The 18,001-nt window shown below is 40.4% G+C and overlaps 1 protein-coding gene and 1 long non-coding RNA gene across 2 annotated transcripts in view; one reads left to right on the top strand and one right to left on the bottom strand.

Annotated features, from left to right (window-relative positions):
- The window catches only part of WDR26 (WD repeat domain 26), a 43,363-nt gene extending 33,256 nt beyond the window's left edge, over nucleotides 1-10,107 (top strand). Inside the window, 2 exon segments of the mRNA NM_001436038.1 lie at nucleotides 1,677-1,862; nucleotides 5,366-10,107. Of these exon segments, the coding sequence (NP_001422967.1) occupies nucleotides 1,677-1,862; nucleotides 5,366-5,391 (212 nt within the window). The 3' untranslated portion in view covers nucleotides 5,392-10,107.
- A 318-nt stretch (nucleotides 10,108-10,425) lies between these two features.
- Nucleotides 10,426-17,000, bottom strand: LOC146398813 (uncharacterized). Its single transcript, XR_014817451.1, has 4 exons — nucleotides 16,799-17,000; nucleotides 14,659-14,773; nucleotides 12,764-14,503; nucleotides 10,426-12,110 (listed from the first exon to the last, which is right to left on the bottom strand). It is a non-coding gene; the product is annotated as an uncharacterized LOC146398813 (long non-coding RNA).
- Between the last annotated feature and the right edge of the window lie 1,001 nt (nucleotides 17,001-18,001).

Raw genomic sequence — 18,001 nt, 5'->3', positions numbered from 1 at the left:
AGCAGAGCTTGATCATGAAGCTTGTCATTCTGACCTTGACTACTTCAAATCTTAGTTTTCGATGCCTTTTCAACAAATATTCTCCTTGGATATGTGTTTACAAAAGCGTTTTTCATCCAAGTGTAGGCAGAATTCAGTTTCATTCAGTGTTCAAGCCTGTAATCTTTTTTTTTTTTTTTCCCCCTATCTTTTCAGGGCCAAACCCGTGGCATATGGATGTTCCCAGGCTAGGGGTCAAATTGGAGCTGCAGCTGCCAGCCTACACCACAGCCACAGCAACACCGGATCGCTGACCCAGGGATGGAACCCACATCCTCATTGGATACTAGTCAGATTCATTTTTGCTGCACCCCGATGGGAACTCCCTGGGCTTTTTTTTTTCCCCCCCACTAATTTTATGTAAGGAAAATTTTTTTTCAAAATAATTGAACATTAAATATCTTCTGGGAAAGATAAATTCAGTGCTTCAGTGAGTGCTTTTAGCGTTTCACATACACAAAAAAATGTTCTGAAACAATTCCAGCTTTTCATCTTCATAAGTTTTGAAACCAGGGCATGTTCTTTTACTCCAAGTTAATTACCTTCTCACTGCTAAAGTTTCCTCAATTGGCAGCACATCCACTGAAAGTTCCCACATTGACCACACAGTTGACTGACAGGACACTTTTCTGTTTTACTCTGGGAGTCTGCCTTCTGTTTAAGAAGCATCTCTTAAATTTAGTTAACTCTATATTAATACCTGGGGTCTATTGTGTGCTAGACTGTTCAGAACACTTTTTTATATACAAGCTTAACTTGATAACATGATGAGGTAATTACAAATCCCCATTTGTAGAAGAAGAGTTGCAAAAAGAGGCTAATGTGCCCAGAGTGACACGTCAGGCTGGTCAGTGACACAGGGAAGACGTGGATTGGATGGTCCGACTCCATAGCCTGTTCTCTGAACTAGTCAGTGGTTTGGTTTTTGAAGATGAGCTTATCACAGAGAAACAAAGCTGTCAGGGTTTTTGGTTTTTATGGTCATTTCATGAGATTATAAATAGACTACTACGAAGTCATCTTATGATGCAGATATGGGGCAGCTGTCTAGCCTGGTTAACTCTTGAGCAGGGCAGCCTGGGTGTCAATCCCAGTTTCACCATTTACCAGCTGTTAACCATGAGCACATTGCTTAACTTACAGTTCTTCAGTCAGCATCCATAAAAGGGAGGAAAGCACAGTACCAGATTAAGTAATATGCTTATTCAATACCTAGCACATGGTGGGCGCTCAGTATTTAGCTATCCTCTTTGTTACTGCTGTGTTTGAATTTGGATACATTGCTTTTCTGTCACCTCACCTTTCATAGACTTGGTATCATCTCTATCCCAGATGGACTTGCTTATATATTCAGATCTTGGCTATGGTTACATATTATATATTACAGAATATTGCAGATAGATTTTATGGTGACTTGCAAGCTAGTCAATCACTTTTAATGGGAAAAATATATATTTTATTAAAATGACTTTTTTTCTAAGGTAATTTGTTAAACTGTTCATGCTATTTTTATTGTCCTTTCAAGTTCTAATAAGTTATATGTTCTATGTGTAATAAGTAATAAATTTAAAATCGGTTGGTTTTGTTAACATGTAACAACAACTCCCTAACTTTTCTCTGAATTACTGTTTATTCAGATCACAAGGTTTACATCTGGCATAAACGTAGTGAACTGCCAATTGCGGAGCTGACAGGGCACACACGTACAGTAAACTGTGTGAGCTGGAACCCACAGATTCCATCCATGATGGCCAGCGCCTCAGATGATGGCACTGTTAGAATATGGGGACCAGCACCTTTTATAGACCACCAGAATATTGAAGGTAACACCGTCTTTCACTATCCCTGCATCTTCTCCTGATGAATCGTTGCCCTGCTTATGATAAAGTTGTGGCATTTTAAGGAGTACTTTATTTAAAATCTAGGATATAATGTATTCTCTTTTAGAGATTGTTCATGATTTTACGCCACAGGAGTTTACTTAATCTAAGACAAAACAGTATTTTTGTTTGTTTTATTGGTGACAGTGGCGAGAATATGCGACCTCATTTACATTCAGTTAGTATTGCCACTTTTAAAATCTTAAAGAAAACCTTGCTTCATCAAGCAAGAAGTAATTTTTTTCTTTTATACCCGTAAAAACTACCTTGTATACAAAATTTGAACAACTTTAGAATGATTTTTTTTTTTTTCTTCTTTTTAGGGTCGCACCCTGGGCATATGGAGGTTCCCAGGCTAGGGGTCTAAATCAGAGCTGTAGCCTCTGGCCTCTGCCAGAGCCACAGCAAAGCAGGATCCAAGCTGCGTCTGTGACCTACACCACAGCTCACAGCAACGTTGGATCCTTAACCCATTGAGCGAGGCCAGGGATCGAACCCACAACCTCATCGTTCCTAGCCGGATTTATTAACCACTGAGCCACAACAGGACCTCCCTAGAATTGTCTTGATTGTAGTTTTACCCTTAAAAATAAATCTCTGTTAATACATGTAGCACACTAGCATGAACTCTACATGATGGATAGACGGGAACTAAAGTTTATCAGGTACCTGTGTGCCAAGCAGCTTGCGAGGCCCTTTGTATACACTGTCTTGTGCAACATCTTCATGGTTCTGGAAGAGAAGTGGAGAATGTTTTTGTCCTCATTTCTGTAAGTGCAAAAACTGAAGTATGGCAAGACTTAGTACCTCGTCTCTGGGTCTGGAAGGCTTGTTCCCACTACTTTCAGATACTTAGAGATGAAGAAAGCCCAAAGTCAGAAAGCTCACAGTTCAGGACCCAGCTTAATTGAGCAAGATACTGGGACTAGGGAGAAGAGATAGGAAGACATTTGATGTAAATAACTTGTTCTTTTTTCAGGGTAAAAATATTTAGTTTACTTAGAAGGAAGTAATTTACCTAGAAACAGATAAACAGATTTTTTTGTTCGCAATGTGTCCCACCTAAATGTTTTTAGTAAGAAAGATAACCAGCTGATCTCTACTAAGTTATTGTCAGAGGAAGAGGCTGACATATTCTCCATTCTTTTGTCTTTGTGGTACAAACTGTAAAAGATGAGGACAGATCTTACTGGTAGGTAAAGATATATAGCCAAAGGTGAGAGTAAAAAGCATGAAGAGTACACAGGTCAAAAAGTTTGAGAACTGCTGTGCTGTTGTTCAGAACCTGCAAGGGCCTTTTTCCTTTTTTTTGCAGATGATGACAGGACGTCCTAACTTTTCCTCTGTGAAATCAGCTAAAACCAAAAATCTTTTGTTGATTTCCTATTTGTGGTCCTTTTTTAGATTTCAAGACCCACTCACTCTCTCAGATGCTTTAGAGATCTGTAATTGTGATTATATGTGCTTTTCTAATTTTAATAGTCATTTTGGAAGTTATTTCTTCACACGTATTTGAAGAAGTAGGTACATAGTAACAGGTTTACCTTATAAGTGGATTTGTTTTAGACATACCTTTGAGGATATGTTTATGTCCCCACAACAGTGGAATAAGGGTAGCACTGCTAACTTGGTAATTTAATTGATTTGGATGCTCATTATGGTGGGTGAGCCAGATGTGGCCCAGTGGTAGGAACTGCATCTAGTTCAGCACTTCCCATTGTGCTTTGCAACATAGGTATAGCCCTAAAAAGCTTTTCATTTATACCTAAAATAGAAAAACAGCTTATATAACTAAATGTTTAGCTATATGCCTTCTGTGTAGGTACCCACTACTTAAAAACTTTTTTTTTCTAATTAATACCCATTTGGAATAGACATTTTGAAAAAATACAAATGAGGCTAAGGAAATGACATTCAAATATCATAATATCCTGAGATATTATAAGTCATTTAAATAAAAACATTTCACTTAACTCCATTTCAAAAAAGAGTTACTGACCTTTTATTATAACAGCGTTCCATACTGCATTTTTTGAGAAATGTATAAAATGGAATGGAATCAAGTACTAATAAATGCTGTAACATGGATGAACCTTGAAAACAGTATGCTAAGTGAAAGAAGCCAGACACAAAAGAGCACCTACTGTGGTTCATTTATATGAAATTGTCCCTTGTAGGCAAATCCATAGAGAGAGGAAGTGGACTAGTGGTTGCATAGGATTGAGGGTGGGGGCTTGAATAAGATTACTAATGAGTGATGAAAATGTTCTAAAAGTGGTGGTCTTGGTGGTTGTACAGTTCTATGAATATACTAACTATTGACTTGTCCACTTTAAATGGGTGCATTGGAGTTCCCATTGTGGCTTAGTGGTAGCAAACCCGACTGGTATCCATGAGGTTATGGGTTTGATCCCTGGCCTCACTCAGTGGATTAAGGATCCAGTGTTGCCATGAACAATGGTCTAGGTCGCAGATGTGACTTGGATCTGGGGTTGCTGTGGCTGTGGTATAGGCTAGCACTTGCAGCTATGTTTTGATGACTCCTAGCCTGGGGAACTTCCATATGCCGTGGGTGCAGCCATAAAAAAGCAAAATAAATAAACGAATGAATAGGTGCATCGTAGAGTAGGTGAATTATATCAATAGAGCTGTTGATGTATTACCCTTTCCCCTCCACACACACAAAAAAGTAGGGTGATACTGCAGAATTTCAAACCGAGGAATTCCCGGTATGGCTCAGTGGTTAATGAATCCGACTAGGAACCATGGGGTTGTGGGTTCAATCCCTGGCCTTGCTCAGTGGGTTAAGGATCCGGTGTTGCCGTGAGCTGTGGTGTAGGCTGCAGAGGCGGCTCAGATCCTGCGTTGCTGTGGCTCTGGTGTAGGCCGGCGGCTACAGCTCTGATTCGACCCCTAGCCTGGGAACCTCCATATGCTGTGGGAGAGGCCCTAGAAAAGGCAAAAAGACAAAAAAAAAAAAAAAAGAATTTCAAACCGAGTCACTAAAATAATTAAGTTTTCAGACCAAGTCCCTGAAAGGAGAATTAAATACATAGTTATAATGTGCAGTTCTACCTTGGACTGCCAGATCTTTTTTCCTCGCTTCTATTTTTAAACTACCATAAAGATTTATCTATTCTGTGTAACGAACTATTTCAAGGTTCATTTTTAAAGTATGAGATTTCAATATGATTACTCATTTGGGTTCTCCAATATTCAAAATAATCATGAGTTTAGACTGTACTATATAGCCTCAGATGTGGTGCAGTTTTAATGATTACAATCAAAGTATCAAGAATTTGCCTTGATGTGATGTTTTTTAACGTTACGACATTTTGTGATGTTGTTATGCTGATTTGAAAACTTTCTAACTGGTAACTTTTTTCTCCCCCTCCCTTCTTCTTCCTCTTTTCCCCCAATATACATTCCATCCTGTCTTCATTCAGAGGAATGCAGTAGCATGGATAGTTGATGGCGAATGTGGAGCAGACGACTTCTGTTTAACTTAAAATTAGTCGTATTTTAAATGGCTTGGGATTTGGTGCAAACAAACATGATTGATAGCTGGACAGACATGCTCGTCATGAAAAAAGAACCATTTCTGAAGCCCGATTGGGGCCAAACATTTACACCTTGCTTCATAGTAACCAGTTGAGATGAAGCACGTCGTTAGAACGTTGTTGGACACCATGTCGAATTATCCCCCATCGGTTGTGAAGAACTGTGCTACATTCAGGCTTACCCATTGAACTCAGTATATATATTTTTTTCCCTCCTGCCTTTTGTCTGGTGGGATACCATTCTTGTTGCTCTTCTGTGTAATGAAGTTTAAATGCTTGTTTGGAAAACTTTATTTAACAGTTTAGAAGGCTTGATAGAAAGAGTGCATTAGTCTGAAGAGTATACATTGGATAGGAAAGAACTTCCTTCTTTTGTTTCTCCAAATCTTTCCGCCTTATTTAGCTTGAGATCTTTGCAGCTTGGTTCATGGATTCTAGCCTTGCCCGTTGCGCAGTATATACTGATCCAGATGATAAACCAGTGAACTATGTCAAAAGCACTCTCAATATTACATTTGACAAAAAGTTTTGTACTTTTCACATAGCTTGTTGCCCCGTAAAAGGGTTAACAGCACAATTTTTTAAAAATAAATTAAGAAGTATTTATAGGATTAAAGTGACTTCATTTGTATACATTTGGAATCTAAACCAGCTTAAAAAGAGTTTCCTCTCTGACTTAGATACGCAGTATAACTGATGCTCTTCTGGAATACCACATGAGACATGGTCAGAAACAGTGCTTGGAGGGACATTACATGGGAAATCAGAGTAGTGCTTTGAAGGTTTTCCCCCTTTTGTTTTATTCCTGAAGGAACATCAGTACCTAATCTTGAAGATATTCAAGATTCAAAAAGAATTTTAAATTTATACCAACATGAGCGATCAGTAGTCCGTTTAGGTTTTCAACAAAGCTTGTTCCAAGTTGTTCTCAACTTGGGAAATCATTGTGGTGTGATCTGGCAGGAGAGTAGAAGTCAGCAGACAGGATCTCTGTGGCAGGTGGTAGCATAATCGATCTCGTTAGAAGTCAGCAGGTTACAAACACACTGGGTTTAAAACCTCACAGTCATTTCTCTTAATTGCCCTTAATATTTTGACATATAGGGATACACACATTTAAAGACTATTTCTTCTCAGTTTTTCAGATATCGCCATACTGAACCTCATTCTAAACTGGTGCTGTGGGTAGTCTCCCTCTCCCCTCCCCTTTTAGTTTCAGGAAAGGTTTCCTTCATGGAAAAGCACTTTTCATTTGAGAATTTCACATTTAAAATAAGCCAAAAGCCTGATGTTCACATTGTGCTTTTAAACCCCGTAACAGCTGAATACAGCATATTTAGTCTCCTTCAAAATTCCCTCCCCTTTTCAGTAGAGGATAAATATGGTGACCGCAGCTGTTATGTTGGGAAGAGGAGTGGGAATACCCCCAAAATAAGATTCCAATGAAGAAAAAGTCTTGTACTGTTCCCTTCCAGCCCAGCCAAGTCTGTCATACATTATTGCCATGAGTAGACTCCTTCAGAATCCGCAAAGAAGAGGAAGGCTTGCATGTCAGGAGTTCTTCCATCAGTTGGGGGGGGGGGGGCAGTACCAGGGAGAAGTGGGAAAGTCCGCGAAGGGGAGAAGAAAGAACACACACAATTGGCCTTAAAATAGCTCGCATTCTCCCAAAAGCTCATAGTAAAAGAAAATGACAGATCGTGGTCAGCAGATTATTTTATCAAATTGGTAATGTAACATTTCTTTAAGCTCCGTTTTGCAGAGACCACCACTTAGAGAATCAAGAATTCCTGTTTTGATACTTCTAAGTTAAAATAACTATATGTTACAGTTTATCTGGTACTTCATTTTTCTTAACTAAAATTACTTTTTACTTTAAGCTTGAATAAAATTTTCATTGGTAACTGTATATAATTAAGTGGCAACTTCTCTTTACCTCAGTACAGTTAAGTCCATGCGCATTTTAAGTGACTCATGTATACCCTGAAGCCATTAATGCACCCCAATCTGCAGAGTAACGTCACTATCAAAATGTGGGCATAGAAACTCCACAGCCTTTTATACAAATTTGGTTACAGTGTGCTGTGGTACATTTGTACCATTCACTGAGACTTGTGCCCACTCCGGGGCAGTATGGCACTCAGAGTCTTCTCTACTCGACCCAGCCACCCCTAGATCTGAGTTTTCAGAGTGCTTCTCAAGTACAGTTATAAACACTTGAAAAAAGTGGAGTAAAAGTGAGGCACATTTTACAAGAACATAACTCCATTAAAACGGAGTGATAACTATGCAAAGGTTTCTATAGCAGCAAGGTGAGCTTGTTTTCCAAGTCTGTCATAACCGGCAGCTTCCTATATATACTGGTACTTTGCTGTGCCAATTTGCTGTAAACGTCTATTTCATGCATTTTCCGTGCAGCGACTGTGCCAGAAAGGTGAATTAAGTGAAGAAACTTAGGATGTTATGGTACAAAGAACCTAAGAGCAGGATGGTCTAACCCATAGCTATTAAAACTTCTGATAACACTGTAGTCTCTATCTAGGCTTAAGGGGAGAATATACAGGAGTGAAAGGATACTATCAAGCCAGCTGCAAGATACTAACGAATGCGTAAATTGAAAAGTACCAATACTTTTTGCACGTGTAGCTCAAATTAGAATGGAGAATTTTGGCTCCAAAAATCAGGTTAGTAGGCTCATTTCCATGTGCTTAAAAATGTTTTTGTTGCTATTACTCATTGATTAAGGGCTAGAGCAAGTATGAAATGTCTTTTTCCTCCAAACAATCGGTTATTAATGATACATTGTTGGATTTGAGGGTTCCTACGATTGCTATGTGGGTGGTGAATTAGAGTGGGGAGTTAGCTGGGAGGGATGACAAGGTTTCAGTTTTGGTTTCTGTATTTTGTCAGTGTTCTTGCTAGCTACATTTCTGTTACTCTTATTGGCCAGGTAAATGTGTTATATTTAACCAGGTAAGTAGTTTAAAGGCAGAAATTTTTATTTGCAAATGTCCCTACAAATTGGCCCATTTTAGTGGGTGGGAGAACAAAAAGGGATTACCTAACTTTAAAAAATAATTTAAATAACTTGCTAGTGGAAAAAAATCAGTTTTTGTCAATATTTTCTTAATCCGAAATCACACTAGTAGTAATATGGTGATTTTTATTATTAGGAGTGTTGTCCCTCTAGAGTGGCATTTCGTGACATTAATAGAAAACCCTTTTTTCCCACCCCTCCCCATCTTGAAATTTTCTTTTTTAGGATGTTGGTTCCTGCACCCAAGAACTGACCCTATCACCTCTGCTCACGGTGGTAAATATATCGTACATCTCTTGAAAGGGAAATATCCATGTCAGTTTCTTTCAAAGCAGAAGAATGGCTACTTTTGAATGGGGAGGAAAGAAGACATTTTTCTTAATATCCTTTTTGTCCCATCTCTAAAATGGATAAACATCTCGATTTAGTTTTCCTTTAATTTCTCATTTAGAGTTTAGCAACTCTCTTGGGTTGTTCTCCAAAATACTACTTCTATTTCAAAAACCATATCTGATTTTAGAAACTGCTAACTTTAAAAGAAGAGGTAAATTTGCATTTACACTTAGACACTTTCTAAAAACAGGGTGAACTTAATTGAAAATTTTTTCAGTGTTGTTAAGCTATTGTTATAGTAGCTGCCCTATAGTTGCAAAAACATAAACTATAAAAACCTATCCCCTATCTACTTAATCCAGGTAGCCTGGATTTAATGAAACTAATAGTATAAAAATATGTGTGTGCGTGTGTGTGGGTGGGTGGTTGTGGTGTGTCTGTATGAGAGAGAGAGTACTTAATTCATAAAAAGTCCTGGAAACAGCTGTTCTAGGTTCTTGTCAGTTTTTATTAAAAGTCTCGTGCACATGTGAAGTGCCCTCTCTGAATTTAAGGTTTGGTTAATACTGGTATATTTTTATAAGATTGAAATTGTGTCCCCGTCTTTAACTTAAAACATTTTCATCATCAGGGTCAATGTGCTAAAAACCGAATTGGAACATTTTTAGGCACAGATGGAAAAAATGTTATTGGCTCCTTGAAAATGGGTATGTGTGGTGAGGGGAATAGATCCACAAAAACGTGTGTACTTACAAACCAAGCTGTAGAGATCAAGAAAAGAACTTAAGTGTGATCTCAAGATTTCTAAATTGTCAAGATTTACATGGCATTGTGGTGGAACTAGGTAACACTTAGAGCTTTTGGTATGTAATAACTATTTGCTATGGACTGATTAAATGTTTCAGAGGATTGTGTTCTTAAATTTTGGGGGCTTTTTGTTTTTTTAAACTGCCTCTCAGATTATATTTAGTAGTTTAAACTTCTTTGCTTTATTATTTCATTAAAGCATAAAAAACTTCAGGTCTCTGATATATTTATTTTCACTTGTTCTACTAATTATTTACAGAACACCCTTTGTTAACTTTTATAAATGTGTAGTATATTAAATGTCTAAATTTTTGTTCCGTTGAAACTACATTAACTTCGATTTGCTTTACTGGGATTTTTTTTTTTAAATACATCTTTTCCATGTCAGTGCATAGCACTTCACCAGTCATTTGTATTCCCTTTCAATCCAATAAACAGAATGAATACTTAAGTAATTGTTGCTGTGTTAAATCTCCTAATAGTCATTATTAATCTGAGTATTTAAATAGTACTCTTTGTACTTAGAACAGTTGATTTGCTGAACTTGACATCCATAGACTTACGTGGAGTTTTTAAAGCAATGTCTAAGCCTTGCTTCGCCAGTTGAGACATCTTTTTTAAGAGCTCTCGTGTGTAGCTGTGGAACGATGTGGCAAAATTCAGGAACATTTGCATTTTAAAGGAATCACATGCCACGAGTGCGAAAATATTACTGCATCTGAAATTACACATTTAGGCAGTGGATATGCTGACAAGGAGAGAAAGTGTATTTCCAGTTTGAAATTAAAATTTATTTCATAACAATTATATAGTTCTTTAAAGAGCTTCTTATAGAAAGCATTCAATGTATACAAACTTTATAGTACATTTGTATTGATGGAAAAAAGGAAAGGAAAACCAATTGCCCATCAGGGTTAATTATTACAGAAGTAGGCTTTAAGATTTTTATTATTGAATGGAGCTCTGCACAGTAGAAGGAAGTTCAAATGTGGAGAATTAGTATTTGGCAGGCAATGAATGGGGCATCAGCTTAGGACAGATCCACTGATAAGGCAGGGGGTGATGTGTCTACACCACTGCTCCCAGCTTTTAAACTTAGGGTTTGCCCCTTCCTCTGATCAATGGGCAAAAGAAGAGGGTTTTTTTTCTACTTGGATTCTTTAAATACAGATACAATTTGCAGATTCAGCTTAGACTGTTGATCTACATTTCAAGTTCATGCCACATCCCAGCACCAGGTATAGAAAAAAACTCCCAACCTTAATAAATCTGAGAGTAGAAAGTTGTGTTTTAAAAACAATTCAGTTCCCTCCACTTAAGCAAAAGAAAATAGTCTTCAGTTATATCATTTCATGACTTGTCCTTGAGATTTTTTTCCAGAACTTAAAACTGTTAACGTTCAACAAACAAAATGACTCCATCATCCTGTCAGTACTTCCAAGAAGCCTAAGTGTCTGCCGTTTTGTGCCCGTGGACTCCCCTCAAACCTGAGCAGCATGCTTCACATGAGCTTGCTATGTATGAATCAGTATAATCGTGTAGTTGACCAAACAGTAAATCTGCATGTAATTTATAGCCAATGCTGGAAACAACGAACAAATTATCCATCAGGTTTTAATTTCCTTTTCTGATGTGAGGCTTCGTAGGTTCTTTGGTCACTATATTAAATCGGTGCAACTGGAATCCCTCATAAATAGTTTTAAGACTTAGAGCCTCAGGGAAAACATCTTAAGATGTAATTAGCCATGGTGGTAGACCGTATCTAGAACTCAGATAAATGAATGAATATGTTAAGTATACAACAGTTTATACCAGTCTCCAAATACTGAATAACTTTCCCTTCTCCCCTGTGTGGAAAAAAAGTCAGTTTGTGGCCTAAGGATTCAGAAAAGGTCTTGATTGTATCATCAATTTAAAAAACATTTTAAAAGTTCACACTGTTTAAGTGGGTTCCTCTGTCTTCCCCCACACACACCGCCCCACAATGGGTTTGCATGAAAAAACTTTTCAGTAAGATTTTGTTTCCTTGTCCACAAAGAACTAATCCTAATCAACTAGTATACATTATTTAAACTTCTACCTCTGTAAGCAAGTATTGCTCACTTTTTTTCAGCAAAAAGCTTAAGGAAACTAATAAATAGATGGTAGCAATGGGATTCAAACCCCTGTTTCATTCCAATGCCTATGCTTTTAACTCCTAAATCTAAGTGCATGTGAACTCAACCGAAGGGTTTTTAAACTTTCTAAGCCACCTTCCAGATCACAAGTCAAATTTGTTAACACATTGTCAGCTACACTGATCCACTCATTTGAGAACTTTGGGATTACGCTGTATTAATAAAAGCAAGAGCAAGAGGGAGTTAGGTTAGTTTTTTGTTTTGTTTGTTTTTTGCTCTTTAGGGCTGCACGGCAGCATATGGAAGTTCGCAGGCTAGGGTGGAGTCAGAGCTGCAGCTGCCGGCCTACACCACAGCCACAGCAATGCCAGATCCAAGCCGCATCCTCAACCTATATCAGAGTTCACTGGATCCTTAACCCACCGAGAGGGGCCAGGGATTGAACCTGCATCCTCATGGTTCCTAGTCAGATTCCTTAACCACTGAGCCACGATGGGAACTCCTCTAACTAACAATTTTGACCCAGTGGGGAAATGGGCACACCAATGGCATATTCAGTACTTAGTAATTACCAATTTATGTATCATGTTGATACTACGGTGTGTGTGTGTTAAGAACTCTTCTCTTACAAAGATACACTCAAAAATATTACATGTAATGATGTCCGGTATTTGCTTCAAAATAAGATGGGGGAAGGAAGGTAGTGCGTCATGTATGAAACAAGAGTGCCTGTGAGTTTGATTATTTTAGCTGGAAAAATAGAAGACTATGAATTAACATGGATCTAGTCCTAGGAGTTCCTGTCGTGGCTCAGTGGTTAATAACTCCGACTAGGAACCATGGGATTGTGGGTTCAGTCCCTGGCTTGCTCATGGGTTAAGGATCCGGCATTGCCGTGAGCTGTGGTGTAGGTTGCAGACACAGCTCAGATCCCGCGTTGCAGTGGCTGTGGTGTAGGCCGGCAGCTACAGCTCCGATTCGACCCCTAGCCTGGGAACCTCCATATGCTGTGGGAGCGGCCCTAGAAAAGGCAAAAAGAAAACAAAACACAAAACAAAAAAACATGAATCTAGTCCGTTACTCTCTTCCAAAAAGTATCTTTATATAGAGGTACCCCAGCAGACTAGCCTTGTCCTGCCAGTCTCTCTGACAGAGCAGGTGCAGTGGCAGCCGAACGTGTTGCTTTTCACTGAGCTGTCAGGTTCAGTCCTTACCTGGTTTGCACCCAATCTGTAAAATAGGCTGCTGATCAGATCAAGTGATAAGATCAGGCTCTGGAACTTGATTCCATGTTATATCCTCCTCTCCTTCAGAGATGATCAATTTGAATGAACCGAGCTGTGAAAACAGATGGAGGATTGAAGCTCCTTCCTTGTTTGAGGGCCAGCCTCTTGCCCATAGAGTATATAGTACTTAGAAGAACAGATATAAGATGGATCTGGAAGAGACTGGGGACTCTGATAAAACACAGGGCACTTAAAATGTGAAGCAGGAATAAGAGAGACGCCTGGAGGAGAGTGATGGCGTATAACTCGGGAGCTTCCTAGTCCTCTCAAATCTACACACAAGGTGCTCCACTGGAGAGCAGCAATTTATCTATTTGTTAAACTGACTCACATTTTGACTAGGCGCTAATATTTAATGGGAACGAATAGAGATAAAACCAAGACTGCTCCATAATGGACACAGCAAACCAAATACACAGCCGAGGACGCCACAGTCAGCCTTGGAGTGCTCAGCTAGCTGGTTCTGTCCACCCACCCACCCACTCTACCTCACTCAGCTTCACAGGGAAGCAACTGAAAGCAAAAACAGTTTTATCAAGGAATTTGTTCTCAAGAGCAAGCCCAGCTCAGTAGCAACTTAGTGCACCAGCCTGACATCTGTGGTCCTGACAGGGACTGGTAGTGGGGCTGCTGCAGTTCACAGTGCTAACCCTAAGGCTTTGAATGACTTTGCTCCGCTATTTGGAGCAAAACGGCTTGGCTACTACCTTTTAGAATTGTCATGCAAAGGATGGCTTAAAACCAAAAGGCTTCACTGACAAGTGAAGGAATGGGGAGTTCCCGTCATGGCTCAGCAGAATTGGAAATGAATCTGACTAGTATCCCTGAGGATGCAGGTTTAATTCCTGGCCTCACTCAGTGAATTAAGGGTCTCACGTTGCTGTGGCTGTGGCCTAGGCCGGCGGCTGTAGCTCTGATTCAACTCCTAGCCTGGGAACTTCCATATGCCTTGGGTGTGGCTCTAGAGAGACAAACAAATAATTTTTTTTAAAAAAAAGAAAGTAAGAAAGCCAGAATGGCCCATTCTCTGAACAGTCTTTAAGTCTCGCTATGCCAAGACTATCTAGTTACACTACATAGCAAAATAGTATATTTGGCTTAAAGTACATAAACTCAGGTGGCAATATTCTAGATAAGCACAGAATTTCAGACATCCCTTCTCCATATTGCTGCCTGCTTTCATATATTAGAACAATTTTATTTATATTTGGGGATAATTAGTTATACCTAGTACATAATACTTTTCATCACAATTACTTCTGACAAAATGTTCCTGTGAGTAAGGCTGACTTCACAAGTGTCAAGGGCACCAGGCGTTTCCTCTCCTAACCTAGCACATCTTAGGACATTCCATAAGGTGAGTGCTCGGAAACAGATGGTGGGCTTTGATTATGTTGCTCCACTGCTTCTCACTTCTCTGACGTAAAGGACATCAGACTTCATGCTGAAAGAGCAATAGAACAACACAATCAGATTGACTTGCCCTTTCAACAATCAGTTATCATTTCTATGCGCAAGGCACTGTGTTAGGTACCAGGGCAGGAGGAAGAAGATGCAAATATGAGTAAGACAGATTTGGGCTCGCATTCCACTGTCAACTGCGTGGCATGAAAAGCTGGCTGCCAGGCTTCGACCAACTGAGCTGCACCTTGGATCTGGTTGCCTCCGCTCCCCTAGCTGAGGGTCCAGTGGTCAACAAGGGCACTTGCTGCCACTGAAAGGACGGAAGGAAGAGGGCAAGGGAAAATGTCAGGACACACAGATGGAAGCCTTCTGCACCCGGGAGCACGCTGTGGCAGTCTCCACAGAGGGACAGGGTAGGGGGTCACCGGCCTAGCCCGCGGCGTCCGCGTATACCCTGAAGCTCAGCTCTCCGGCTCTAAGATGAAGTCAGACCAAAGCTCTCTAAGGCCCCCTGCAACTCTCCAAGTAAAAGCAGAGAAAATTAATCCTCGGCATCTTAACCACTGCTTTTTTTTTTTTTTTGTCTTTTTGCCTTTTCTAGGGCCACTTCCCTCGGCATATGGAGGTTCCCAGGCTAGGGGTCTAATCAGAGCTGTAGCCACCGGCCTACGCCTGAGCCGCAGCAATTCGGGATCTGAGCCAAGTCTGCAACCTACACCACAGCTCACGGCAACACCAGATCCTTAACCCACTGAGCAAGGCCAGGGATCGAACCCGAAAGCTTATGGTCCCTAGTGGGATTTTGTTAATTACTGCACGTCACGACGGCAACTCCTTAACCACTGCTTTTAAAGTCAGTCCTTTTTTCTTCTTTTCATCATGTGTAGAACAGACCCTAAAAAATAAAAACGAAAAATTAGACTGACCACCTTTCCTGGCTTTGATATAAGAAAGGCGGTTTTGTTTTTAACAACAGTTAATGTCTCAGAAGTGAAGAGCTCCTGTCTTTTGTGATTAACAAGGCAGCCTTCAGATTTGTTCAGCCAGCAACTTGTGCCTGACAATTGGTGAACAGACAGCCAGATGCTCTCAACTCCACAGGTTTCTATTCGGGCTAAGAAGACTTGTATATTGGGAGTTTCCCTTGCGGCTCTGCAGAAACGAATCCGACAAGTGTTCGTGAGGATGCAGGTTCGATCACTGGCCTCACTCAGTGGGTTAAGGATCTAGCATTGCTGTGAGCTGTGGTGTAGTTCGCAGACGCAGCTTGGATCTGGCAGTGCTGTGGCTGTGGTGTAGGCCTGCCACTGTAGCTCTGATTCGACCCCTAGCCTGGGAACCTCCATATACTGTGGGTATGGTCCTAAAAAGCAAAAAAAAAAAAAAAGTACCTGTACATTGGGAGTTCCCACTGCAGCTCAGATCCCAAGTTTCTGGTGGCTGTGGTATAGGCCGGCAGCTGCAGCTCCAATTCAACCCCTAGACTGGGAACTTCCCTATGCCGCAGGTATGGCCTTAAAAAATAAATAAACAAAAAAAGAATACTTGTATATTCAATATCTTGTAATAACATTATTATAATGGAATGTAGCCTGAAAAAAAACATTGAATCACTAAGCTGTACACCTAAAACTAACACAATATTGTTCATATTTCAATTAAAAAAAAAAAACCTGAATGAAAAACCGCTTTGGTAAATACTCCTCCACCACCTGTGAGCTTCCTGATGTAGCTTGTTTATGTCTCATTTCTAAGGATTTAAGTTCTCCAATAGTTTCACTGCTTTAAGAGCTACAGCAGAACACAGAGGCACCAGGAGTTAGGGAGAAAGCACAGAAAAGTGACTGGCTTTTTAAAATACAGGAAGGTGCCTAAGAAGAAAAAGGTAAGAGATGCAAGCAAACTTTCTCTGTTACAGCTTCCTGGCTCTTTGCCTGGAAAACACACAAGATAACCACGTGGAGCAATTTCTGAGACCCCAAAGACGCCAAGAGAAACAAGTTTACGCTGCCTATTATTTCGCCCTCCTATTCTGTGGCCAGGGTACTACCAACCATCCTCGGAGTGTTGCTGAGGGCTTTAGGGAGTTTTGCTTAGTGGCTCTCTGGCTTCTGCCAAAACTGGACCTAGTCCAGGGTCAGAAGGACACATACATTCGCTATTTAGTGACTACACACCTTGGTCATTAGCTAACCATTTCTGCCTCAACAAAGTGAATAATCCCTTTGGACTCTGCCATAAAACACAGTCATGTTTTGCCTAAATGCCAGCACCTAAAATAGCCACATTAAAGCACAGATGAGGAGTTCCCATTGTGGCTCAGCAGGTTACAAACCTGACTAGTATCCATGAGGATGTGGGTTCGATCCCTGGCCTCGCTCAGTGGGTTAAGGATCCGGTGTTGCCACAAAATGCAGTGTAGATTGCAGACGTGGCTCAGATCCCATGTGGCTGTGGCTGTGGCTGTGGTGTAGGCCAGCAGCTGCAGCTCCGATTCGACCCCTAGCCTGCAATTTCTAAATGCCACAGGCGTGGCCCTAAAAAGAAAAAATAAATAAAACACAGACGTGAACTGCCAGGTTTGTTTCACTCAGCAAACAGAGCTAAAGAGGTTAACTGACAAATATTAACTCCAAGGAACCGAATCTGGTTGGATTGTGCTGTGTACATGAAATGGCTTGTATTGGGTCTCCCCACTCACGTGGTCAGTGAGGCAGGATGGAAGTGTTCATCAGGCACCAACAGAGCACGACAAGCTCCCTTTCACTCACTGAATGACTGGCCATTCCTACGTCTCACCTGTTGAGCATCTTCTACCATATCACCTCTTCAAACCCACTAAAAAATAGATCTAATACAACTTGATCAATCAGAATACAGAAACGAGACCCATCAAGAGCCAGTGGGATTGTAAGGGTTTGAGGATGATTGTGGGGGTGGTGTTTTTTTTTTTCCCCTTGGCTGCACCGGCAGCATGTGGAAGTTCTCAGGCCAGGGATCAAACCCATGCCACAACAGTGAACCCAAACCGCTGCAGTGACAATGCCAGATTCTTAACCTGCTTCACCACAAAGGAACTCCAGCAGCAGCTTTTACATGAGAGTGCTTGATAAAATTTTGCTTTTTTGATTTCCTTTCTATAAGAGGAATTACACTGTATCTGTTGTGACGTACAAGGCTTTCCAATTCAGCAAAGAAATACATACATATGGCTGCAACTGGGCCAGGGATTGAATCCGAGCCACAGCTCTGATCTACGCTGCAGGTGCAGCAATGCTGGATCCCTTAACCCACTACACTGGACTGAGGATCAAGCCCACGCCTCTGCAGCAACCTGAGCCCCCGCAGTCAGATTCTTAACCCACTGCACCACAGTGGGAACTCCAAACTATGCATTTTTTGAAATGTTATTTTCTGTTAACATTCTTATGAAAAGACTTTCAGCTTATGGCCCACATTAAATATAGGAAGCTGCCACAATATAGGCAAAAGGGTGGTTTAGTTCCTTTCTTTCTTTGCCCAGGCTCACTGTATGTTT

This window comes from Sus scrofa, chromosome 10 (genome assembly GCF_054392235.1).
Source record: "Sus scrofa isolate SSC_HxYL_T2T_F1_AM1 chromosome 10, Sscrofa_HxYL_maternal_Yorkshire_Landrace_v2.0, whole genome shotgun sequence".
Taxonomy (NCBI): Eukaryota; Metazoa; Chordata; class Mammalia; order Artiodactyla; family Suidae; genus Sus; species Sus scrofa.
The sequence above is the reverse complement of the archived record's forward strand: the minus strand, read 5'-3'. Positions and strand labels throughout refer to the sequence as shown.